The sequence below is a fragment of the Phaenicophaeus curvirostris genome, chromosome 3 (genome assembly GCF_032191515.1).
Source record: "Phaenicophaeus curvirostris isolate KB17595 chromosome 3, BPBGC_Pcur_1.0, whole genome shotgun sequence".
Taxonomy (NCBI): Eukaryota; Metazoa; Chordata; class Aves; order Cuculiformes; family Cuculidae; genus Phaenicophaeus; species Phaenicophaeus curvirostris.
Genome location: NC_091394.1, coordinates 69310044 through 69336563, shown reverse-complemented (window position 1 = coordinate 69336563; position 26520 = coordinate 69310044). Strand labels below are relative to the sequence as shown.

General features: G+C 40.4%; 1 protein-coding gene across 7 annotated transcripts in view; it reads left to right on the top strand.

Moving 5' to 3' along the window:
- PAG1 (phosphoprotein membrane anchor with glycosphingolipid microdomains 1) overlaps window positions 1-1876 on the top strand; it is a 113762-nt gene extending 111886 nt beyond the window's left edge. For all 7 annotated transcript variants that reach the window (XM_069854290.1, XM_069854288.1, XM_069854284.1 and 4 more), the window contains one exon: window positions 938-1876. In XM_069854290.1, the coding sequence (XP_069710391.1) occupies window positions 938-1288 (351 nt within the window). In that variant the 3' untranslated portion in view covers window positions 1289-1876. The remainder of the gene's footprint in view (window positions 1-937) is intronic.
- Window positions 1877-26520: the final 24644 nt, after the last annotated feature.

The window sequence follows — 26520 nt, the reverse complement described above, 5'->3', positions numbered from 1 at the left end:
TGGGCGAGCAGAAAAGCCATTTTTTGTTCAGTTGACTGAAATAAGTACAAAGTAAGAAGTATTGTCATCTGCAATTGTCTCTCTTTATTAAAAAGAACCCCAAACAAACAAACAACAAACTCAAACCAGAACAGAAGTGTTCTGGCTCTTCTCCTCCACTCAGTGTTGCTTAGTGGTATGGATATTTTCATGCCAATCTACTATTCTAAGTGGTTTAATACAAATCCGGAGTAATCTTTCATGCTTGGGAAAGACACTAAATGTAACAAGAGCTACATCGCAATTGTGGTAATACATCCCAGAGAAGCAGTGCATGGAATCTCAACCTTCTGCCCTGTGCGAGGGGTAGCGTGCGCTTGGCCTGGGAGAGGGAGTCAAGAGTGGCTCCCAGTGCTGAGGACCAGCCCCACTGGGCCCTGAGCAGAGGGACACCGGTGGACGTGGTCCTCTCCTTCACATCATTGTTAAAGACCACCTTTGTGCACTTGTTTAAGTATACAACCTCCTGAGAGGGGATTTTTAGAGCTAGGAAGAGTGGAGTGAAACTCCAGCTCCTTCTCTTGTTTTTATAGCAGCTGACAGGTTTCAGTCTCTAGTATTCAGTTCTGCAATGACTGATAGGCTGCTACCATTAAAAATAATAATTTAAAACATGCACCCTGCCAAGGATCAGACAGCATTCTTCTCAGATATTTATGCTTATAATCTTCTTTTACAAGGAGTTTTATAAAGCATTATTTTTTGGAAGAAAATCAGTTTATATATACGTACCAAAAAAGAAAGGGTTTGTAAGAAATCCTTATTTGTAAGTGTATATTTTTATTAGAAAATCCTGTCTTTTCTGAAGTAACCAACATCCCTGTGGTGAAAGGAGTGCTAACTGTCACATAAGCTTTATGCCATGTTTAAATACTCAGCAGTTGTCTCCTTTTCCTAGATCTCGGCCATGTACTCATCGGTGAGTAAGCCGGGACAGGCCATCAAGACATTGGATTCTCCTTACACCTGTATTCAAGAAATTGCATCTCAGAGGTCCCCGTCAGTTTGCAGTGGCCTCTATGCAAGTGTGAAGGACTTTGAAAACACCCTAAATACTACCACTGTGCCTCAGTTAGCGGACAGACCAAACGGGGAGCTGGAGCCTGACTATGAAGCTATCCAGTCAGTGAGCCAAGAAGAAGACAGGACCTTGTCTGTGCCTAACACAAACCACACTGCTCTCTCGGGAGAGAATGACTATGAGAGCATAGGGGACTTGCAGCACCACAGGGATTTCACCAGACTTTAACTACTCCAGCAGGCAGATTTTAGCATTTATGTGATCCACTCGTATTTTCAAGGAAACGTGAAACATGGAGAGGGAAGTGCTCCTTTTTTTAAGGAACAAAGCTAAGTAGAGAACAAAAGTTGTGAAGAAGCAGCATACGCTTCAGCCAGGGTGTGATACCTCTTAGGTTATTCTGGGTAGAGGATGGATGCTCATGGGAAAGGGTATGTCCAGTCGGAATGACAACCAGAACAACGTAAAGGCTTCTTTATTGTTAGCTCCACAACAACCAGAATTTGGGAAGGAATGCCGTGCTTGTCATCCTGATAGGATTAAATACCAAAAAGACTGCCTTTACTCAAAAGCAGCTTTTCATTTTAAAATATTATTTTATGTCGTTTGCTTTAAAGTGTTTTTCAAGCATCGTTTATCATTGAAGTTCACCATCCACTTCATTGAGCAAATCACGGATCATCATATTTCAGATCAGACTTACTTTGCATGGCTGGGGAAGGCACTCTCATTTCTCTGTCTTTTGGGGAGCTCTGGCCATGTTGATTGCAACTAAAGTGCAAACAACAACACTTCACACGGGACCTATTCAAAATGCACTTGAATACTTCTGTCGGCTTTTTTTTCTTTTTTAATGTCAAGGGCTGTAGAATGTGACTTGCAATATTCGAGATGTGCACTGGTATTTGTAGGGGGTTTGTTTGATTATTTGTGAAATACTGCTTTAAAATGGCAAGTGACACTCTTAGCGTTCTTGCTCCATTCCCCTCGCGTGCACACGTATAACTGTGCATATACACGCCAGACAATTGTCATGCTGAAAAAAGTTGTGCAAATGGATGCGTTGGCATAATGTTTATTCTAACCTTAATAGTGTTCTGTCATCTTTTGAAGAATTTTGCCCTTTTTTAAGACTTCAAGTATTTTAATGTTTGTCTAGTTTATTATATAGGAAAGTCTATGTACTGTGTTGAGCGGATATTTTTTATTTTTACAACATACTTTTCATCTTAAAGTTTTTGTAGATCAACTTTCTGTTTATGTAATAGGAGGAATCCCATTCTTTGATTGGGCTTTACTTGGTTTTCCTTTATTTTTTTCCCCATTTTATAAGTATTTAAATGAATCATTGTTTGAGGATTTTTTGGTCTTCTTGAGCAGGGGTGTGGAACATGCCTTGCTGTATTTTTATGCTCAAAATAACATAGTCTGTGTAAACACTGCCAAAGGGCAAAAAGAGGCAAAGAGAGAGTGGGATTTAGTCTGGGATATCCACTGGTCCTCCTGATTCCTCTGCTAAAAGGAGTCCAGGGCCGGAGTGAGGGAACTTCTTGGGGCTCTGACAAGCAGTTGAAAGCTACCATCTTTCAAAGATATCAAGTTACTCTGTTACTGTTAAAAACAAAGTACAGTGTTCAGATGAAAATAACTAGGTACTGGGTTGATATGTTTGTTTTCCTCAATAATAGTGCAATTAATAATACAATAGTACAAGAATAGTCAAACGGTAGAGAACTGGCATTGTGCAATATGCATTTGTACACGTTTATGTGTACACTTGCATATATCCCCGTGTTAATAAGCATACATATGTAATTTGGACACAAGCATAAATTATGGTCCAAACTTGATAGCATTCAAGTAACATTCATGTACATAATATTTGGCATGTGCTTGAAGAGTAGTTTTATTTTCAGTTCAAAATAATCAGTACATAAACTTGAGTTGGCTTATTCCATAAGCTTAGAACGGGTTTAGTTTCAGCTCAGTTGGGACTAGGCTTTGATATATTAGGTTGAGTCCATCTCACATCATGGGCCAGTGCTCAACATTCCATGGTACTATAAAGCACAAACATAGATCTAGTTACACACATTTATTACAAATAACTTCATAAGTGGAAGAGGTGACTAATTTGTGGGCTTCACCTGTGAGTAGTACAACTCTGAGGAGCAATGGAAGCCTGCAGTCAAACTGCCCACAGGGTGGTTCAAACTTCAAGGATCCTGCCCTCGTACAACAGAGCAGTTCACTTTTTCCATTACACTCTTCCATTGAGGAGAAGCAGTTCAGACCAACCTACATCCATCTTGTTCTTGACCATGCTGCCATGTTTCCACAGCTGCAGCAGACCATTTGCTTCCACTCCATCGCAGTGCTTTTTAAAGCTGACTTCAGTCTTCCTTTCTGGAGTCTTTCCCTCAAAAAGGTTTCTGATTCTTGAATGTGAATTCATGAAGTCCACCTTTACCTTTGACTGATCTGTCCTTCTACTTCACACTGTTTAAGGCCAAAGATAAGATGCACCACATTTCAGAAGATCCCTTGTGCTAAGTCTGGAGAATTTCTGCAGTCTTTAACTAGGTGTTTGCTGTGTGTTTCTTGCTCAGGGGTTCAGGTTTATATACATAGTTCTCAGTCTGACCCCTGCAACATAATGTCAGGCATACTCCAAATCCTGACATTCCCAAATACTTCTCAAGATACAGTTACCCTTCAAGTATTGTCTTACTCATTACATGGAAAACTGCTTTGGGTGAAACAGGAGCAACATGAGGTTTGTCGGATTCACCAGATGTAATTTCAAAACCAATTTAAAGATAAAAGATAATGCCAGTTATTGATGGCAAAGAATAAAACTGGACTCTTAACTGCAAAATTTCAAGGTGCAAAAGAAAAAAATCAAACATCACTGTAGTTCTCCCATCAAGATTAGCAAGTCAAAGGAAGGAGGAGGGCTGCCTGGTCACTCTCTGTAGTCTTTCAGAGCAGAATCGAGAGTGTTGGTTTGGAGAAAGGGATGTAAGACTCAGCTCCTTTCTTCCTTTCTTTCCCCTGTTCTGACAGCTGCTCCTTGGGACCCCTAGACTTCTCTTTCCCACACTGAAATCCCTCCCCTGCTCTTTTTCCTTTTGTTTCCATTTTTAACCTGCCGCATACAGCCTTGCACTGGGAGCTAGTACTGACTATGCAGTCCTGTTGTGCTGGCACATTCCTTCCTGGTCAAATGACTCATTAGGTTCATCACAACCTTTTCACAGTCCTCCAGATCCTCAGCCTGGTGGGGAAGGAGCTCAGATTATGGATTGCTGCTTGCAGCATGTGGATCTGCCCTCAGCCACTGAGAACCCCTAACACTGAAGTCTTGGAGCTGCAAAAAAGGAATTAACTCTCCTGAACAAGGACATATGGGGGAGTTCAGAACTCCCCTAAAATCTCCATTATACAGTCTAATGCTGAAGAAAAAATGTTTTAGAATTCAGTCCAAGCTTCTTGCATTATTACAGCTTTTGACAGAGAATCAAGGTTCTGTTTTAGTTCCCTCCTTCCGTAAGTAAGTTCTGTTTCTTTACTGCTGTTGCCAATGCTTCTTTTTCACTAATGTATTGGATGGAAAGGTTTTTCCAACAGTAACCCTCAAATAGATTGATCTGACTGAGCAGAAAAGGGACTCTCTTCTACTTGTTTCTTCATTGCTGGTTTTATTCTTTCACCATATCCCTAAATAAAATGCCAACATCCCAAATGAAGATTTTGTTACCCGGTGATCTTTTCTGGGGCAACTTTAGAGTCTATGTCTTTGCCTCCATTTTTTGGCACAACAATATAAGATCTTACATCAGATTGCCACAATAAGGCCAGACCAAGACAAGTTGTAATATGTGTATAACACTAGTGAAAAGGTCTTTTCTGATTTCCTTCTGGGAACTGGTAGAAAGAAGAAATGCAGTTTGGATGTCTCTTCCAAATCTGTGTGTCCTGTGGGAGTTGTTGTCACCACATACTTAAACTAGTTCTAAATAATACCTAAACCCCATACATAAACCAGCCACTCCTTTCTACCATGATGAGTGCAGAACTGCTTGCTCAGTCACAGGGAGAGATAGATACTTCATAGGTATCTATAGCACAGGTGTGTATCTAATTACCACAGTTAGATCAGTTATAGTGCCTTTTTTACCATGTAGCTAGTACTTCAATACTATTTGCCATGTTGTGTTTGTTTAAGTCAAAAGTACAAAGGGACAGCCCCAACATTTACTTATCTAAGTTGGAAACAGCTTTATAGAGACACATTAAATGTAGTGGACCTCAATCATCCCTACAATAGCAATAGTCTCTCACAAACATCCTCTAAAAGCCCAGTAATGTAGCTACAATGACTAAGCTTTGCAATAAGAATTATCAATCTTCTTTTGAAGAACCTAAGTTTTTCAACAGTGAGCATTCAGGGAGGTGGTGGTCTTTGTCCACATAAACTGTGAACAGTTAGTTGCTTCAGTCTTTTTACTCGTATCAATGGCAGGCTTGCTTACTTATAGCAGGATTCATGGGGTGAGGGATGAGTTCAATGTGGGGATTTATATTCGTGAGTCACCCAAATCTGAATCATCCCCACTGAAGCAACTGGCTGAGGACCAGCTGCCTTGATCTCTAAGCCCTCGTTTATCGTGCCTTCAGGGAATCCATCTTACAGGGATTCTTCTGGGCCGCGTGCTTCTCCATGGCTCCATGAACATCTCCTGTCTGCTGCCTCAATCACAATTTTATATATGCGGTGCTCTCTGTTCAACCTTTCAATGGTGCTTTTATAAGATGCTGGATAAATGGCTTCAATGTGCTTTCTGAAAGCCTATGTGTGAAGTTGTGACACACAGTGCTCTCTGGAGCATTGTCTACTTCCCAGAACTTAGCATTACCTGTGTAACTGTGTTACAAAAGGCTGACAGTGCTGCCCTGTCTCTTGTTCATCCCACACACAACCCAAATGGAATCATCATGCATAACAAGCCCAGGTTGGGCCACTGGTCTTTAAAAGCAGCCATTCAAGCCAAGTGCCTTGGCTTGAAGGCAATTAGAGACATGACTCATCTGTGTAGTGTGGGACTGGAAACATCATAAAGCCCAGCTCAAGGTCTTTCTTCTATCATTTGTTGTGCGTATACACTTGTTTGCAATATGTCTCTATGAAATCTTTTTCTGCAACAAACATTTTTATTTGGGCCAAACTCCAATGAGAGATTTTTTGCTCTCCAGTAAATTACCAGTTATATCAGACAAGTGTTATTTATTTAGGTTGGAACATAGCTGAATAAGGCTGATATGTGCCTCAAAAGTAACTTGTAGTCTATGGCAAAACAGGAGAATGCAGAAAGACATTCAGCCTAACAGGTGCTCGTGTGGTGGTGTGCTGAAGACTTTCAAGGGAAGGGCTCGTCCTGGGAGCAGGGAGCATAACTGCTTTTAATATGATTTTGTACCCTGGTACTGAAGTTGATCTGTAGCATTTCTTTTGAGATGGTCATGGCTGAAGACATTGCCAGAGCAGATCTCAGCCTAAAAAAACCCAATTATTATTTTTATAACCCTTGCTAGCTAGCAACTTTAATTGAGAATTATGCTAAAGATAAATGCTATGGATAGAACATCACAGAGATAAAACCAAAGGATTCTCTTTCTTCAAAGAGACAGAACACCCTTTGGTTGGGTCATTAAAGATCACAGGCTTACTAAAAGTTTTAAACAACAAAATTATTGCACAAATTCATTGCCGAAGTGGTAATTTTCCAGGAGCACATTAGGGTATCACATAGAGTAGACAAAGTTCTTTTCCTATGGACAACTGAAGGATGAAAGCTTATTTGTAATACAAGGTTCCCTTATTTACACATAAGCCAAAGGTCAGCAAGAGTGTCTACACAACGTAGATATATTTAAGCTAACTCTATATCATCCAGCTCAGGTGTTAGAAGCAGAACCACTAGGACAATTTAATGCTCTACTTGATCTGATCTGCTCACATAACTAGCTCCAGCATCCCAACTCCATAGCAAATGTACGGATTATCTTTCTATTACATACCCATTGGCCTGTGTGCCCAGATAACAGTCTATAAAACTTCCAGTTCTGTTTTTTCAAGCTGTGAGGTTTTGTTTCTGGAGGTCTTCAGTTTCAAACTAGTCAGGACAGTCACTACAAACAAGATAGCAAAGTGCCTAAAAATAAAGATGTTTCTGTAAAGGCAGAGCTGTTCGCTGTTACTGCACAGCAACTTGTCTGTTGTACATGGTACTCTCTTGCAATACATATTCCTAAGTATTGTCTCTCATTTGCAATGTTCATTTATTGTTATAATAGCACAGTCTGATAAGGTTTTTGTCTCTGCAAATTTGTTGCCTAATTTTAACTAGCATATGTTTGTTACAGAAAATATAAAACAAGATTCTTTGTTCAGTGTAGAGGGCAGCTATGTTATTTCTTATAGTTTATGGTAATGCAACAACCTGCTTAGATGATTTACAAAGTATGTAAGTATCAGTTGATTACAAAATGCTTCATTTGAGATTTCCTCATGAGAATGCCTCCCATTCCATACAAGACAATGTTACTGACTCGTCATTTTAATCTTATGATACTGGGGAGGGGGTTTTAAACCATACAAATCTTATTACTAAAAAAAAAAATTAAAAATCCAGTGCTGATGTTTTGACTTCCTGTAAAGTCAAAACAAGGAGACTCTCCTATTTTAACATTCAGCCCTCCATTTAGGGAACTGCTCCTCCCTGCCATGTACAGCCATCACCATCTGAGTATCTCTTTTGTCCTTGATGAAATACAGCAACTGTCCAGAGGTCACTGAAATGCCATCACATAATACTTCTGAATGGGACCTATTTAATGTGCCTATGAGATTTAGGAGCCTGGAGTTAGGTGTTTTGTGGAAATCACGTCCTGTCTTGCAGACTTCTGTGGAGGTCTTAACTTTCTTCCAAGCCAAGATGTAGCTTGCAACCACTGAACTGACGTGGCAAGGTGTATTTAAGAGGTGAACTGGTACAATGTTTAAATGTATTAGTGAAAAAATCACCAAAGAGCACAAGAACCTTCTTTCTTACATGCCTGAGGAATTCAGCCTTTATCTCTGAGGTTATTTGAGAACGGGCATAACCAGTCTCCTCAGAATATCCTACCAGCAGAGAACTCTTTGAGTGAGCACGTGGAATCGCTGTGGTGGCTCCTGAATTTCCACATGTACCGCCTTCATGATTTTCAGCTAGGCCTGTCTCTCTCTCTGTACTGTGTGGCAATGACTACTTAGGAATGTCTCTTTGTTTCACAGTTCTGGACCTTTTAACTATACGAAGAAGGATGTATGAAGCTTCCCAGTCTGAGAAAGTGTGCTAAGAGCCCACCTGTAGAATCAGAAAAAAACATTTACTGTTGAAACAAGACAGACATAGCCCTGTTGCAGCAGATAGGAAGAGAGAGGTAAAAGGAACAACAGCTAAGATTCATTTGCACTTCAGCCATGTCACAGACTACCTGTTTAGTTAGATTTTTACAGTAGAAGAGATTACAGTTAAAGGACAAGTTGCAGAGAATCTCACAGGACATGGATGGAATTGTTTATTCTCAGTATTCCCTATGCCCAAAGAGGCAGGGCAAGTCATCTTTGCCCCACCATGATGCCATTTGCTGATCTTTTATCCAGCCTCCGTATCACAGAAATGAAATGAAAATAAATTCTAAATACCTGGTTTTGTTCTGTCATAAACCGAAAACGGACAAATGTAGACGCATTATTGTAAGTGCCATGTGCAGATCTGGACTTGCACACATGGGTTTTAGCAAAAAAAAAAGAAGCAAAAAACAAAAAACAACTGGATTACTTTGTTTTAATAGAATTATTTGCATGAGTCGGTGCAGGATTGGACCCAAAGACAGAAGAAGTTTGATTTGGTGCTAGATGCTTTTGTTTGTATTTTCAGCGAAATGTATTTTCTGTCTTTTATGTTAGTGAATTGATATGACTTCCATAGGAACAACAAAAAGTAGTCTGGCATATAAATAATTATCTCTAATAGCTATTATTTAAATGATGCCTCAGTAGGAGTCACTTTAAATTGGGTGCTATTGGAGCTTCAGCATAAAATTGCTTCATACATGGAACATTACGTACTTAAAATAGTGGATAAATATTTGTAATTACAGGCACTTTCATTTATTTTGTCCATTGTTATATAATGGAAAAAGTATATATTACTGGAATGGTTTTCCTGCAATGTTGTTTTGCATCAAGTTCCAGCAGCAAGCTGTTTTCTGGACAACCATTTGATTATCTGGCCACAGATGCAGAACTGCAAAATATCCTTGAACCAGCATGAGCTTCTGAAAAAAAAAAAAAGGATTAGAGCCACTGGCTATCTTAGCATGGATAGAGTTAAATATACTGTGTAGTTCAGATTTGTAGGCAGTGAGAGCAGTTTAAAGAAGAAACAACTGTACCATATAAACCTGAAGTCAGTGCATGTAGACTTCTGAGATGGCACGAGCTGGGGCTTGTTTGTGACATGGTGGGTTATTTAGCTTGCTACCTTTTTTGAAATCAATATAGTTTTATTAACACCACTGAAGACACTCAAATACTGTAGTTTCGCAGGATGTACATTTCATAAATTGTGGCTTGACTGTAATTGCAGGGCTTATCCCACTGTTAGAGCAGTTCAGATCCAACACTAAGTTGCATTTTGTAAATTGATAAATGCCATGAAATCCCTCTCAACATTTTGTAGTAGAATACACAAGATAATGCAATTTAAGCATACCATTATTCCAAGAATCTTCATCTGATGTTTCTAGCCAAGTCAGCTTTTGGCTGCGGAAAGCACAGTAGGTAATTATGGTTCTTTACTGTAAATGTAGACAAGTTTTATGTAAATAGTCCGGGGGGGGTGGGGGGGAGGGGGAGGAATGCTACTTAAACATATGAGGCAGTTATCTAAAAATAAGAACATAGGTCAATAACGTAAAATACAAGTGTTATTTATGTACAGTAGTATCCTAATATTTACTTGTTTATATACAGAAAGAAATCTTAAGATTCTGTACTGCATTCTCTGAAAGCTTTTAAAAGAGACTTTGCCATTTTCTTTGGTTAATATATTTGCAAATAAGTTTTGAATTTATTGGAAATCCATGTAAATCATGGCAAATGGGAAACATGTTATATTGCAATGAAATGAATTTAATCAAAAAATCCTGGCAAAATTCAGTGGATTGAAATATAAATCTATAAATCCAATAGCCAGCCAGAATAAAACACAAGAAATAAGCTTTGTCTTTTATTTTATTTTATTTTATTTTATTTCCTTTACTTATTTTAATCTGTGATTTTTTTTTGGGGGGGAGGGTTCTTAACAAAGACTTTTATTCAGTCTTTGTAGTCACTTCCTCCTGCAGGTCCTAAAATCTGCACTGTTTGATAGAATTCTGTTTGCTCCTGGCATTCTGTGCTGATTTCATTATCTGACAAGAACTATTAAGTCTTCTTTGTGTTATATAGCACCTTACCCCTCCCAAAGCCACAGTCCTGTCAAGATTCAAGCACACAACAGCACTAATTTTGTCTCCAGATTAAAGCACAAACTCTCATGAATATAGTAGTGATATGGACTTTAATGCAGGTAAGAATATTGGATTTGAGCCTTTAAAAATTGTGCAGCTTTCAGCATTTTTAAAGGGCTGCAATTACCAGCCTTATGGATTACCTTCTAAAATTGCCATGGCATTCGATTCCTTTTTATTTGCAAAAGATGCTCTCCAGATAACGTTCCCTAGCCATTTGCTGCACTGCTCTGTCAATGGCAAGACAGAAATTGTGTAGAAATACTTTGAGAACGCCTTGAAACGTCTCAGAGGCAGCAGAGTTAGGACTACAGCTGACTGTGAAACACAGATTCTGCATGTAAGTCTAACACAAGGAAATGTCCCCTTTAAACGTGCTACTGGAGCAAGGCTCCTTTGTACACTGCAGCATGACACTGAAATGGTATCTTGTCTGCTTGGACTTGCATTCTCCATGAGTTGCACCTTCCTCTTCATTATCTTTAATTACAGATGAGAGAAAGACAGCTTAACCCATTTAATACCAAGTAGTTACTGATGAAAATGCTCCTTGAAAATTCACTGTGCAGACACGGATTAGTCATTCTGAGCTGGCAGGCTGAAAAATTAGATTGGTGCAGACATATCGTATATGTTCACTATCTAGGTGATGGCTTTTTAATGTTTAATCTAGGTATATATATTTTAGTTCTCAAAGACATAAGGTTGGACATCAAAGAGGGGACTTGTAAAAATAAAACTGCATGTGAAAAATCGTTCAGGATCTGATAGTTTAAAAGAAGATTGCTTTTTACTGGATATTTGTTCGTGGACCAGGAAGCTGCAAAATATGTAATCTGAAATAAATTTTTATGAAGTAATTTGCTGAATATTACATAATCTGGGCTGTTCTGAAAAAAAAATAATCGTGTTATTATCAAGAGAACTGTATCACAGATACTATTTTTTTTTATTATTATTCATTCCAAACGTTTGCTGTCAGCCATCAAATAGTTCTATTACAGTGGCTAGCCCCAGGTTTGAGGCCAGCCATGCAGAACTATAAATGTAGCTAGGTTAACTAATGAGCAATTTGCCCAGATTCTGGTTAATCATGTAGCCGTATTCACACGCTTGGGAATAGAGAGTACAAGCATCTTTGTTCCCCACTGATCTTCAACATAGCTCAAAAGTAAAGCTTTAACCTGTTCGGAGCTTGGCATGCAATCTGGAGTATACTGCAGTGACACCTGGCGTTTAAAATAGATTTATTCCCTGTGAAGTATGACAGTCAAATTATTTTTAATTGGGTACATATTTACTCAAAGACTCACAGTTCAGCCTGTGTTCATGGAGCACAGCATTATATTGACCTAGAAAACGCTGGAGCTAAAGAATGGCTTGACATTACTTGGTAGAAAATGTATCTGACAGATTTGTTTCAAAAGCCCAAAATTGCAGTGACATGATCTTTCATGAACGGCTGTTCCTCCTAGCACTCTAGCTGACAAGACACTTTACCACTACTTCTTCTCACTTGGTTGTTACACAAATGAGTTTGACCCTTCCTATAACTCACAAACTGAAATTTCCATGCAATCTTTGTGGAAGGACTTGATAGGCAAGAACAGAGAACTGCCAGCTCAGACAGAAGCCAGGGATCCTGTGCCAGTCAAAGTGCTACAAAGCGTATTAGAGCTACAACAAATACTTCTGAAATAGTCCCTACTAAAGAGCTTATTGACGAAAGTAGTCGAGATCTGTATGTTTACAGATGTGACTGAAACGGAATGTAAGTCCAGTCATCAGTTAATGCAATTAAGAATTGTTAGAATAACATAATAATAATGTGGATCATTATTATTAAGGACTACAGTTTGCCACAAGAGGAAGAAAAAAATAAGGAAGATCTGGCAGCAATCTGTGTATTCAGACTGTTGAACAATTTTGTATTACGTAAAACGTTTTGTGATCTGATTTGAGAAGCACATACATGCTCAACATCTATATAGTACATCTTTGAAATCTGGTAAGTACAAAACTTTAAGACAAGCATTGTATTCTCCTGTAAAAATCTGTGAAAGTTTGGTTAAGCTAAAAAGCCAGATTATCCTCAAAGTCCTTGTTTTATTTCTTTAATTTTTCTGGGAATTATGGGAGCCTGCAAAAAGAAACCCAAACCTGAACTTCTATGGCTGCATTTGCACCTCAAGTCAAACAGCAGAGAACCAAGCCTTCTCCAGCGGATATTCAAAGGCTAGCACTCAAACGTGCATTCAGAGGCCTTTTTCCACTCTTTCCTGCAGCTTATTTTCAGCAGCAAAGTACAAAGAAAAAGCAAAATGAAGTCTGGATTGGCTGTGAAGCAGCCAAACTGCTGCTGTTCCAAGTAGTGTAATCAGTCTTGTAGCCCAGCAGTGGAACCACCATTGTGCTGTTTTGGGGTTAGAGGGATGAGGCTATCACAGGCTGGAAAAGAGAGTTATCAGTAGCTTGTCTTTAAAATACCTAGGAACTGATATGAAAAAGGCCTGTATTAAATTTAAGTCACAAATTCCAGCACTCAAAACATGAGAAAATTCTAGATTTCCAGTTGTTCATATAAGCTCAATTCTGTGCACAGTGCATTCACAGAACGGTTGAGGCTGGAAGGGACCTCTAGGGGGTCATCTTGTCCAACTCCTGCTCAAGAAGGGACACCCAGAGCATATGTCCAGGTGGCTTTTGAACATCTCCAAGGATGGAGACTCCACAGCCTCCCTGGACAACCTGTGCCAGTGCTGATCAACCTCATAGTGAAAAAAGTATTTCCTGATGTTCCGAGGGAACCACCTGTGTTTCAGTGTGTGTGCATTGCCTCTGGTCCTGTCACTGGGCACTACTGAAAAGAACCTAGCTGTGTCTTCTATTCACCTTCTGTTTGAGTACTTACAGATATAAATATGATCCCTCCTTAGCCTTCTCTTGGCTGAAGAGTCCCAGCTTTCTCAACCTTCCCTCAGAGGACAAATGCTACATTGCTTTCATCCTCATGGCCCTTTGTCGGACTCTCTCAGTATTTCCATGTCTCTCCTGTACTGGCAAGCCCAGAACTGGACCCAGTATTCCAGGTGTGGCCTCACCAGCACTCAGTGGAGGAGAAGCATCACATCCTTCCACCTGCTGGCATTACTTTGTCCAATGCAGCCCATGCTATCACTCTCTGCCTTTGGAAGAACAAATTTATGGTTCATGTTCAACTGGGTGTACTAGGACCCCTATGCCTTTTCTGCAAAGCTGCTTTCCAGCTGGGCAGGCCCCAGCATGTACTGGTGGCTGTGGTTGTTCCTCCCTTAGGAGCCAGACTTCACGTTTTCCCTTGGTGAACTTCAAGAGGTTCCTGCTTGCCATTTTCTCCAGCCTGTCAAGGTCTCTCTGGGTGGCAGCAGAAGAAACATCTGGTGTATCAGCCACTCCTCTAGTTTTGTGCCATTGTGCCATATGCAAGCCATTCCCAGTCACTTTCCTGTCCTTCATGTGCCTGGAACATGTTTCCAGTATTAATTGTTCCATCACATCCCAGGGATCGATTTGAAGCTGATCAACCTGTAGCTCCCTGGGTACTCCTTCAGGTTATTTTTTAAGACAGGAGTGATGATTTGCTTTCCCAGCCTTCATGCATCTCTCCAAGTCAGCAGTAGCCTCACAATGACATCAGTTAGCTCCCTCAGCACTTTTGGCTGCATCCCATTGGAGTCCATGGATTAACATCTGTCCAGCCTGCTGAAGTATTCTGTAACCAAATCGTCTTCCACCAAGGTCAAGGTATGTCATCCTTGCTCCAAACTTTGCTTCTGTCCCCAGATCCTTGGATTGCTGAACTCTGGTCTTACTGGGAGACTGAGGTGAAGAAGTCATTCAGTACCTCAGCCTTTTCCACGCCCTGCGTCACCAGGGCCCCAGCCACCTTCAACGACATTCCCACATTTGCCCTAGTCTTCTTTTTGCCACAGATGTACTTACAAAAGCTCTTCTTGTTACATTTGACATCTCTCACTAGATTTAATTCCACTTGGGATTTGGCTTTTCTAACTGTGTCTCTGCATACTCAGACAGTGTCTCGATATTCCTCACAGGTCAGCGTTCCTGCTTCCACTTTCTGTGTGCCTCCTCTTGGCGTCTGAGTTTTGCCAAGAGCTACTTGCTCTTGCATGGAGGCCTCCTGGCAGGTTTGCCTGACTTCCTGCTCCTTAGGATAGACCACTCTTGACCTTGGAGGAGGTGAGGCTTGAATATCAACCAGCTTTCTTGGACACCTCTTCCTTCCAGGGCCTCATCCCACTGGCCTCTTTTGAGCAGATCCCATCCCACCACTTCATTCACCAAATGAGGGGATTCATGCGGAAAAGCAGTATTGTGATCTTATTTTCAATGACTTCTTAGACTTAAGTTGCTCAATTGGGTGTGGATTTTTTTCTCCATAGAAACTGCCTGAGTGAGTTTTAAGCACAAAACTAGCAAGAAACTGTACAAAGCTTGGGAAGGTATTTGTAAATCTGAGGTTTCTTTCCCTCCAGATTTTGCAGCCTAGGTAACACTTGAAGTGTTGAAAGATGTTGACTGCCACATGCATGTCATCTGTCTGTAGGTGACACTATAAAGACTGCTAAGTGGAAAGAAGATGACAAGAATCCTCTCCTCAGTAATGTGCAACTAAAATTACTCGTTGGGCAGTTGAGTACAGAGAGATGAATGGGAGTAAAGTGCATTCTCCGTTGTTTATTGTAATAGGATCCTTATGACGCTCCAGACACTGAGTTTTTCCATGGCTTCCAAGTGCCCATTCAGTTCCCCTGGATTCATCTACAGTGCTCTCCAATACATGTGGTGTCTAGGGATCCTCCTAGCCCAGACAGAGCCTGCTCCTGCAGCCCATGTTACCAGGACATACAGTTGACTCTGGCATGTAGCTTAACACCCTCTCAGCTGTTTCAGCACAGCTCCAGCCTTGGTCCTGCAAGTGTAGCACCGAGCCCCAGCTAACGAGCCTCCTTCAAACCAAACGAGCCTATGCAGAGAGAACTGGCGTGTCTCTACACCACCACTGTGGTGTGGCCACAAACCAGTTAATTACCACACATAAGGGAGATAATTAGGTGGGTTTGTTTTATTTGTTTAATCATGAATGTGCATGTGTGTCTAGAGAGAGGAGAAGGCAGAATGACAGGTTTGATATGTAACTTCCCTTCTTCAAAGCTTTTCTTATGCATTTTTCTGCTTCGAACTGTCCATGCAATGGCCTGTAGTGAAAATTGTCAGAAAACTCCAAATAGCATGAAAATGGGGAGGAGAGCCTCCCATCCTAACAAAGATCTCCAGTTGTGGTCAGTTCAGTGTGGTTCACAGAAGAGAGTTTGAAAGCAGAGAACTCTTCCAGTGGAAATGTGTGAGCAGGAAGCAATGCCACCATAAGGTGCTACAGCAAAAGAAACATCATTCATGAATGGAACATGTCCTGGGGGTTATCCTGCACCTTTGAGCCACATATATGACAAATTTAAAATGAACATGACTATCCTGGTGCCTGACGGGGCTGTACAGGCATGTTCTTAATAAATTAAGTAATTTTATACTAATCTAAAAATCCTCAAAATCAAATTATCAGGTTTTGGACATGAGCTAAGCGACTTCCCATTTGTTTACATGAAAAAATACTTTAACATGTATACAGGATACTTGTGAGGATATTATAGCCTGAATTACCTAACACAAAAGAAGAGGCAAGTGTCTCAGTCTTCTGCCTTCAAAGGAGTCTCAAACAGGCAATGTACTGAGAACAAACTACTTGAGGTAGCCAGCGGGCAACACAGAGGGCAATATTAAGAATCTGCCAGCCCCTTTCAGGGACCATCCTAAGACAGGTAGGTACTTGCTGGTTGTCATCTTTCAGAGCTATAAACCATTCCAGTTTGTTCTGACAGCTTGTGTCTTGAAGCCTGTGTGCCGGGTGAGATGATGACAACTACTATTTGCAGCATGAAAAAATTAGCCTGGAGAAATATTTAGCACATATTCTCTTCTGGAAAAGTGCAAGTATGAATGCATTCAGAGATTAAGCAACTATGACTGCATCCGTATGGGAAGCACATGTCCTTTCAGATTAAAATGTCTTTATTAGTGCATCCTTGCCTTCTTGGCAAATCTGCCCAAATCCAATGTATTAAAGTACAGATCATTTTCCATTGTAGCATCCTGAGCAATGTAAAGAGCTATATAACTCTTTAGACCGCATTCTGAATTGATTTAAGGGAGCGCTTGAAATAATTTGAGATAAAGATCTGGTCAGCGCAGGACATCCCTCATTGTTTTCAGTGAAGTCTAGATTTCCTTTCAGTGTTTCAGAATTAACAACAGAAACTGCATTTTGAGGGACTGCCTCCAGTGACACTAATGCAATTTGCACACTGCAGGAAGAAGAAAGTTGCATCCCTAAATGCCAGGCAAGTCAAATGGTGTCACGTGAATTGTAGTTAATTCACCTGTTCCTCTGTAAAGTACATTTTCAACAAAGTAAAAAGGATGAGAATGCAACCACACCACAAGTGGTTCTTACTACTGCTACACTTACTCTTCACATCCAGAGAAGACAGCTTGAAGCAGGTGAATGAACTACAGGAATCTTCTTCAGACAGACTTTGCCTACATCTGCTTTTTTTTTTTGTGTTTTAAGTACACGTTTACTGAAGGGGACTGCTAGCCCAGCAGCTCCTGTTCTTGGCTTGAGAGACCCAGTTCGGTAGATCTCAGTCATGTTAGGCTTGGAGCTAGGGTCAAGGAATAACTTAGCTATCAAAAAAATCACCCAAAGTGCAAAAGTGCAAATCCAGACTTACTGCTGTTTAAATGGTGCTTGGTTAGCTCTACAAACATGTAAATTTACCACATGTTCCCCATATGACCTGCAAGGACTCTGAGCACTTGCCTGCACACCAGCTGGACCATCCCAGCCGTAATCTAATCCAAGTAATCAGGTGTCTGACATAATTGTGTAGGTGCCATTGGGATCCAGAACTTAGATGTACCCAATTCTACAGGCACTGATCCAACAGGCACGCCCTGAGCACATCTAGTGCAACTCAATGGCATGGAGTTCAGCATAAATCAAACAGCCACAGGCACATTCAGGGAAAGCAGGACATTTTCTGGTTAAATGCTAGGCAACGTAAGGTGGTGTGCCCTATTCCCAGGCAAAGGAGCTTTAAATCCACCTCCCTACCTCCAGGAGAGATCTCCAGCTACTGTATTACCTGACATAAGGGAATGCCTCACCTCTCCTGCTGAAACAGGACCATGTTCCAACATCCACAGTCTGTGGATTTGACACCACGTGCCTAAGCTGTTGTATGTTTGCCTTTCCCCACCATCCTGAAAAAAAATGTTCTGCCTTACTTAGACAGGTGAAAGCCATTGGGATGATAGGCTCCGAGTTCACTAACTGTCTCCAGAGTCAAAAACGTCAAATTCCCTTCTCAATGCATTCCTAGGGGTGCTATGGTCTTTGTTATGTAGGTTTTGGGCCCCCGCATAGCTTTCCTTCTGCACTAGAAAGGTATCTTGGCTGTTTAGTTAATGAATTGCATTCCATGTTGGGGCAGAAATAAAAAACTTGCCATTATGCTGCCAATACATCCCCAACCCATTTTGGTAAGTGACGAACAGATTCTGCAGCAAAAGGGTGAGAAGAGAGGCAGTCCCCAGAATCCATGGTCTTGGACAGATGTACCAACTTACTGTTCATGCAACATACATCCATTTGTAATAACAGCCACTAGAGAACAACTTCTAGTCCTGCCCATTTTATTGTCAGAAATATTTGTACTGCAAGGGATGTACCCCTCACTCCACTAAGCACAAAAGAAATCATGCGTCCCAGAGACAATTTTGGACCAGCATGGCCACGCAGGGAGACTGCCAAGTCTTCTGTTGCTAACGGGAGGAAGGTAGACACGGCGGGGTACAAGAAACTCTATTGTTTGTGCCTGATGGAGTGGAAGAGCCAGAAAGGAAGGAAAAGGATGGGAGACAGAATATGGTCAGGATTAATTTTAATTTTTAAGAATACAAAGATGAATCTACGACTAAAATTTCAGTCTCTGGTTCTGGCGGACATACAGGGCAGCAAGCATCCTCCATACAGATGTCTCAGAGTTCTGGGAGGTTTAAAGTTCAAAACATTAACTTCAATATTCAATAGCCCTGGCGAGTGTTAAGAGGAAAGCTTTGGCATGTGTTAAGGATCTCAGAAAGTGGGGGCGGGGAACTACTGCCAAAAGCTTTCCCTTTTGAACTCAGTTTCCCTCAGAAACTCAGTTTCTACTGCTGCTTATTAAAGCTGCTATTCTTACACCTGCAAAAACAGAGAGACAAAGAACAGGGGGAGGATGAGGTTCTTTGTTTTGAATGACCATTCACTTCTGGCATTCCCACTCCTAGGTTTTTGGCAGTACAATCTTAAGTGAAATAATTATTGACTATGTTTTCCAGTTTGGTTTAGGCAGTAACAAAGGCTTTTCTGGCAATTTGGCTTAATCTAGAAACTGAAAACAGCGCTCAGTGTTTCTTAAAAACAAACAATGTTCTTATTGTTTTTTAAAGGCTGGGGTTTTTTTGTCCTCTGGTGCTATTTTGAGTTCTAGTATGTCTATTGTACACAGGCTGGAGCACTCAGTCCCGTTGTTTACACCAATTTCCCTCGTGTTGCCAGGCTTTTCTTCTATGAAGCATAATTTTTGTAGGCAATGTACAAAACAAGCCACAGTGTAAATACATCGAGTATGTGTGAAAAATACTGGGTCAACACCCCTCAAAATTGTCTCTAGCCCTAGAACCATCACAAGAGCATGAAACACTCATGACAAGTCAAAAGCACAGTAGGCACCTACTTGGATTCAATCCGGAATGGGAAAGATTAATTTCAGTGCCTTTAGGATAGGCTCTGGTGGTTACCCAGATTTCATGCTGGTTCTGCTGAGCTCACTGCAGTCACAGTTGTTGCCACTGATGTGACTGAGACCACTGATTTCAGGGCTGGAGGAGATATTTTGCATTGCAGTAGCTGGAAACTGTTTTTGTGGGGCAGCTATGCCCAGCTGGACACAATCTGGGAGCTAATAGGGATTAGAAGCACTTTGCACTATTGCACTCTCATGTACTTCACATGAGGCCTATCAACTTGCTTGATGAACACCTGGGAGTATATTATGGTCATTCCAATAGTTTGCTGACTTTTTTATTAAATTAATCCCAAGGCTGCCTGTGGAACCTTAATCTAGCTTCCTTGCACACCTATGTCATATAAAAGCCTTTAATTACAGTCACGTGCTATCTTTAACTACTAGCTCTTTGTTTCACCCAGTGCACAGAATGGGCAAAACCCACTTAATGAGCAACTAGACAGTATTTTTTTTTTTTGCTCGCTGCTCAGCATGTGGCCCCATCCTTTGTTTACCACATGCTTCTCAAATCCTGCTATGAAAAACTAATGATTAAATCCCTTGTTGGGTGCTTCTTTCCTGCCCATCATTTGATTGTTTCATGAACACAAATGGCATTTATTTCCCTAACTCTGTGGCATAATTCTTATTTGGTGGGAGTGTGTATGGTACAACAAAGCTGAATAAATACTGAAAAAGAGAGAAACAAGCATGCAAGGAAAAACTGTCCATGGGAGGGCCACACATGAACTGCTAAATATTTTCAGGTTAGAAGAGTGTGGTCTAGAAGACATCCTCAACAAGTCTACCTGAGAAGGGCTGCTACTTTATGCATGTGACATCCTGACCAGTGACGGCTCTAATTCTTCTTATCTAATGGGTAGCTCAACAGAAAATTTGGTGCGTGCAGGAAAACATATATGAATAACACAAGGGAGATTTAAGAGAAAAATATTGCACAAAATAATTTTAAAAAAATCTTAGAGCACGGAAGCCTACAATTTTACTGTAATTTTACTAGCTTCATGACCATAATCAAGGGCCAGCAGATGGGAGCTTGTATCATTCTCCTGTATGCCCCCTTTCACAGTTACGAGTTGTCACATGCTCATCCCTGCAAGCTTACGTACAGCCACTGAAATCTTCACTGATGGCTACTGCACAGGAAAATTTTCTTTGTTGTCATGACCACGCTGGTGTAAAAGTTACCCAAGAAACACAGCTCTTGTGAATGGGTGCCTCATCTCGTCCACATGCTAACATGTGCGCTCCTCAGTATTAGAGAGCTGTGTTTTTCATGTCATTACTAATACAGAATGACAAAGGAAAGTATTAACAAGGGTTACAAATTTCTCATTGGGATGGATGCCACCGTATCCAAGGCAAGAGCTGCTCCAGCTTGAACACACACTCAGACTTCCCTGAGAGCAGTTTCTGAACGTCCAGAAGAAGTCATTGCTGCAATTACCTCTCCTTGATTCTGAAACGATTAGGCCAGCCCCAAAATGGTTAACTCGCTCAGAAATGGTGTTTTGGTAAAGTTATCACAGAATGAAAGATCCCTTTCTATTTGCCAGTGGCTTAAGAGATGGTTAATTACACTGTCCAATTTTCTGATGAGCAGCGTCCAGAACCTCTGAGAACTTGCAGTTGTAGAGCATTTTAGATTGCCTCAAAAAAGAGGTCAGCTGCACTGTGACACCAAAGATTAGAAAGAATTCAGGCTGCAGCCACTGGGATTTCCCAAATAGAATACACACATATGTGGAACACAGGGAAGATAAATTCTAAACTTCATGGACATCTCAAATTTTCTGGAAGGTTGCAACAGACTCTCTATTTCCTAGAGGTGTCAGAGGCACTATGTGTACTGCATTGCTGATCTGTCCATGCGCTGATTGTAGCTGACTTTGACCACAAAGTCAGTGCTTGTTTGCTCATGTTAGTCCAGTTTCCTAACCATAATTCTACTCGTCTCCCCAAATGCATGTTATAATTTGCTTTCAGTATAGATTTCTCTACTTCTGTGGAAAGCTAAGAGGATGTTTTACTTCTAGAGAGGTGGAAGCTCTTCATGAAGGAATTGCAGTGAATTGCTTGAGGAAGCCACTGGCTTGTCAACCTGAGGATTCCAAAAGGGAAAGAGAAGTGGATTTTTCCCCCTCCTCCTTTTCTTTACTAAGACTGAAAAAAGAAACTTCTAACCACAGTGAGACATTGATTTTAAGTAATTCTCCAGTTTTTCAGTTGTAGGAGCTACCTAACTAGCAGGGACTTAGTAAAATAACTCTGTTTCTCCAGGTACCACTTGGTGTGATAAAAGAATAGAGTAAAACTGAGATTAATTTGCTGTGAATGCTGGTGCACTAGACCATGAGGTTGTGTGTCAGTAGAAAGCTGCATGTGACACGCAGATTACAGGCTATTTTTTATTGTCAAACTCAATCCTTCATTCAAATGAATACACTGTCAGAACCCTAATTATTTCTGTTAGAAATGCTCCAGCTTGTTAAAAAAGGGGCATAAAGTCTTTCTCTGTAAATTCTTGATCATTGCATTACAATTTCAAGCCATTTGTGAAATATTCCATCATTTAATTTACAGCCTGTTCTTCTCTGTGTGGGCTCTGATTACAGAATCATCAATCATTATACCGTATTAGCCCTGTGATGAACCATGCACTGGGTTTTTTTTTTTTTAGCTCTGGCCCCAAAATAATGCCATTAGTTTCTTCCTAATTATCTTCAGTTTCTTTTAACTGCTGAAAGGCAAAACGGAAAATCTTCTCTTTTATTCAGTCATCTTGCTTTTTTTTGAGTAGTGGGAATTGTGGGCACATTCAGTAACAATCATTCTGGCTTCACCTAGTGCTACCAAGATTCATGGACAGGTTTTATACTTCTTCATTGGCGAGCAAGTGTTCTCTGCATGCATCAGAAGCTGCTTATCTGATAGTAACTCTGAATAGAATACAAGGTTGATGAATGGAAAAATTGCAACAGCCCTAGCCCCTGTTGGTACACATCCACATGAAAAAAAATTAGCACAACTATGCTTTGAGGGAAAAAAATACACCAAAATAATAATATCTCTTGCCATTGACGGTACCTTCAGGCCAGATCAGCTTGCCAGAATAAAGGTGGCTGGAACATAATTAGAACTCAAGGATTACAGCTCTGTATTTTTCACCTGGGATGGAAATGCTGACAGCTGAAAGATGTTTTAGCTACAATGTGACCTATGCTGGAAGCTATGTAAATCTACCAGGTGGCGTGATCCTATTGGAGCACAGCCAAAAACAAGCATGTGGAAACACTGGGTCTGGCAAGAAGAGTTGGAGATGGCTCTTCAGGGTAATGCTGCAAGAAAATGCCTATTTGAGTACTGAACTATAAGTCAGATTTTTAACACTTTATAATGATACCATTATAAATCCCACTGAGCAAGATTTGCCCCATTCCTGGAAACATTCAAGGCCAGGCTGGACTCAATTCTGAGCAACCTGATCTAGTTGCAGATGTTCCTGCTCGCTGCAAGAGTGTCCTAGATTTAACAGCCCAAGGCTACGGGATCTTTCCTCCCCAACATCAAGAGCACCAGGTAGAAGTGATCAGTGGCTCACAGCTCAGGTTGATCTGGCATTTGGAGCAAGAAAAGAAGTGACAGCAATTCTCCCAGGCAGGCTGCTACCAGTGAAGATGTTCTTCATGCCTTATTGCTGTGAGCGTAGCACGACACCAACAGCTTCCTTGCAATGTTTTTATGACACCACCTCTCGTTTTGTGCTGCTGATGTCAGAGTCTTTGTTACGTACAGAAGCAAGTGCCCTGACTGATCTACTGGATTCATGAGAGAAATTGTACCTTAGAGACATTATAGCCTTTGGAATGCAGGTAAACATACTGAGTAGGACAGATCTTCAATGATCTGCCTAGAAGAAGCCTCTGAAATACTATGAATGAACTATATCCTTTGCTGTGCATGGACTGGAAGTACAACAGCCAAATCTCAACCTGGGAGCAACTTCCCTCAAGAGAAACTACCACCAAGGTCTAACTTGGGCTTTTTTTTTCAGCATTATTTAATATTTTGTACTTCTCCTACCTATTTTATGTCTTTGTTGGTTGATCTGGATTTTCTGTGAATGAATTGCTCAGAACACTTTTGCATTTATCCTTTTAGGAAAGTCAGTTTAGAAAATATCTTTAGTTTAATACGGAATTCACTGTGCTCGTCCATTTTCTGAAATAACACCCAGATTTGGAGATCATTTGCTGTTCTCCTGCAGCAATTAAAAGGGAAGTCTACAACTTGACCTGGCAGGAACACAAGGTTTTGGGGGTCTGTTTGCATTCAGAAATTTAACTCAGTATTTTTGGGGTGTTTATGATTTTCTGTCTCATACATCAAGACAAAATAATACTCCTTCTCTTAAGATATCTTCTGGAAGGAGATAGACTGATCTCCCTTCTTTGGGGAAGTTTAAAGATTTGACATTCTAGGATCCTGCTTTATTATACAAGGTGCTGTTCAATGAATTGACAAAAGTGATGTTATACGCATCAATATAAGACATTGTTTAGCCACACAGTATTTCTTATTAAAATGAAAATAAGCCCCAAATTGCAAATACTCCTTCAAAAAAGCTTATCTCCTGGTTTTACTTCCCTGTTACTGCCTAGTTCTAGTCATTCAAATAAGCAAGCTATGTAAGGACCTGCTTCCACAAGAGATTTCCCTAAATTAACGTATTTTCTTTACTTAACTGATGATAATGGTGATGCTCTAATCTAGGTCAAGTAAGAGAAATACACAGATGAAAGATCTTTTCATACCTAGACCACCATACCATACCATCATTACCCATTAGAAAGTCTTACCTGTGAGGCTGTTCTGTGGTAAATAGTATAAAACTGGGATATGTTTGCTAATAATTGTTTTAAATTTTTAATGTAAGCTATTCAGAACCACTGAGGTCTGACTACAAAAGAGCACTTTACCTGTTAAGTATCTTTATTTCAGAAAAGAAATACATCTTAAAACTGGGGTCAAGAAAAAATTTAAAATCCAAATATCCTAGTGGTCAGGAGTCCCTAGAGAAGACTAAGGACTACAAGTATAAAAGAAAGCCTCTGGAAGTGGCAAGATACTGTGCATCTTATGCCCATGACCTTAATTGGAAAATTAGAAAACAAGATGATGTATGCCTGTAATGTTTCTAGATTTCACTGCATTTATTTTGTGATTACATCATTAAAAATAAATACCCATCTATTTCTGATATTTCTCTTTCAGAGTAACTCAAAGTTGAGGCATGTGTCTGGGGCAGGAAGAAGATTATTTTGTTGTGTTACAGTGGATCAGAGAAACCTTTTCAAGAAAACAATACTGAACAGTTGATTTGAAAAGAAAGATATCCCCGTTTAAATGGAAAACTTGGTGCAAATACTTCAGTCAGATTTAACAGGTAAGTGAGGTCTGTATACGTTACCTGTTAGCAAGTTAAGAAATTAACGGAGACATTGGCATGAAAAAATAAAATGGGCTGCTGATCTGATGTTACCTGAGGTTTCACTGCTGCCCATTCTCTAATGTAACTAGGACCCTGCTATTTCAAACCCACCACTCTCTTCCCTCTCAACAGAAGAACAATTTCTGTTAATCTTGCCTTGGGAGGGAAGTTTTATTTGTTTCTACCATGAAGAGGGAGATAATACATAGACATTTGCAATGTATTAACCCAAACTAAAGCTAAGGGGGGGGGAGTTGCATTCAAAGATTACAACCACAAGCAGACATGCTCATGTATCTCAAAGAAGCAACACAAGAAGAAAGAGAAGTTTTGAATTTAAACCCTTTTGATTGAGATGGAGAATCAAACAGCAACGGAAAGCAGAACTATTAAGGTATTATCCATTCAAAGGCAGGAATACACATGAAAATGACTATTAAATCCATTGTCACAAATGCCTTTGAGATCAGTGAAGCAGAGATATTTAGTGAGTTGGCATTGCTCAAAACCCACTAATCTCCATGAGCAGACTGAGATTCAAAGCAAACCGGAGTGCAACCCTTTTGTTAATCATAATAAAGAATTTGCTGTATTCAAATGAAGTCACAGCAAAGTGGATGCGTGCCAGTGCAGCACCAGTGTTCCAAAAGAAAGGCAAGCTAGGAAATTATAGACCCTTCATCTCAATGTCTGCAATTTGCAAAATAAAGAGTACAACCAAGGAGTAAAGTTTGCAAAACGCATGTGCAAACGGAATATCATTCTCTGTAATCTAGCTGCAGATAGCTAGCACGGATAGACTATGTTGGTTAACTAATCTCCTTTTTGAAAGAATTATGCTACGCTTTGGCTATTAAACTTAAAATACTCAAAATAATAATTCATGTGACAGACGGATCATCTAACACTCTGTGGCAGAAAAGGTTAATGCTCCTCTAAAATCCTTGTCTGTTATTCTGTAAGAAGAACTTGATGCTACCTTAGTCCCAAAGGAAAATGGTAATCTAGGTCCCAAACCTCCTAAGTCTGGGTATTGCGGACAGCTGAACTTGTAAGCAGAATGAGGTGCAATGTGACCACAGAAAGACAGACCGAGAAAGAAAATTACCCAAATTTTTAACAAAAGCTGTATCAGGCATCTTCAGGACACTTACCTGTGTCATGTGTAATTATCCCAAGCCTCTTTCACAAGGGTGTAATTTCAGTTTGATTACCCATTTGTCTTCTGCTCTGCCCCAGTAAACTGCCTGTTCCAAATGACTAACTCAGATCAGATGGTCGATGCTTCATTAAACTGTAGTTCAAGTGAAACTCATTCTCTTGTCATCTACACCAAACTTGTGCACTGTGTTAGCACCTTTTGACCAAATACC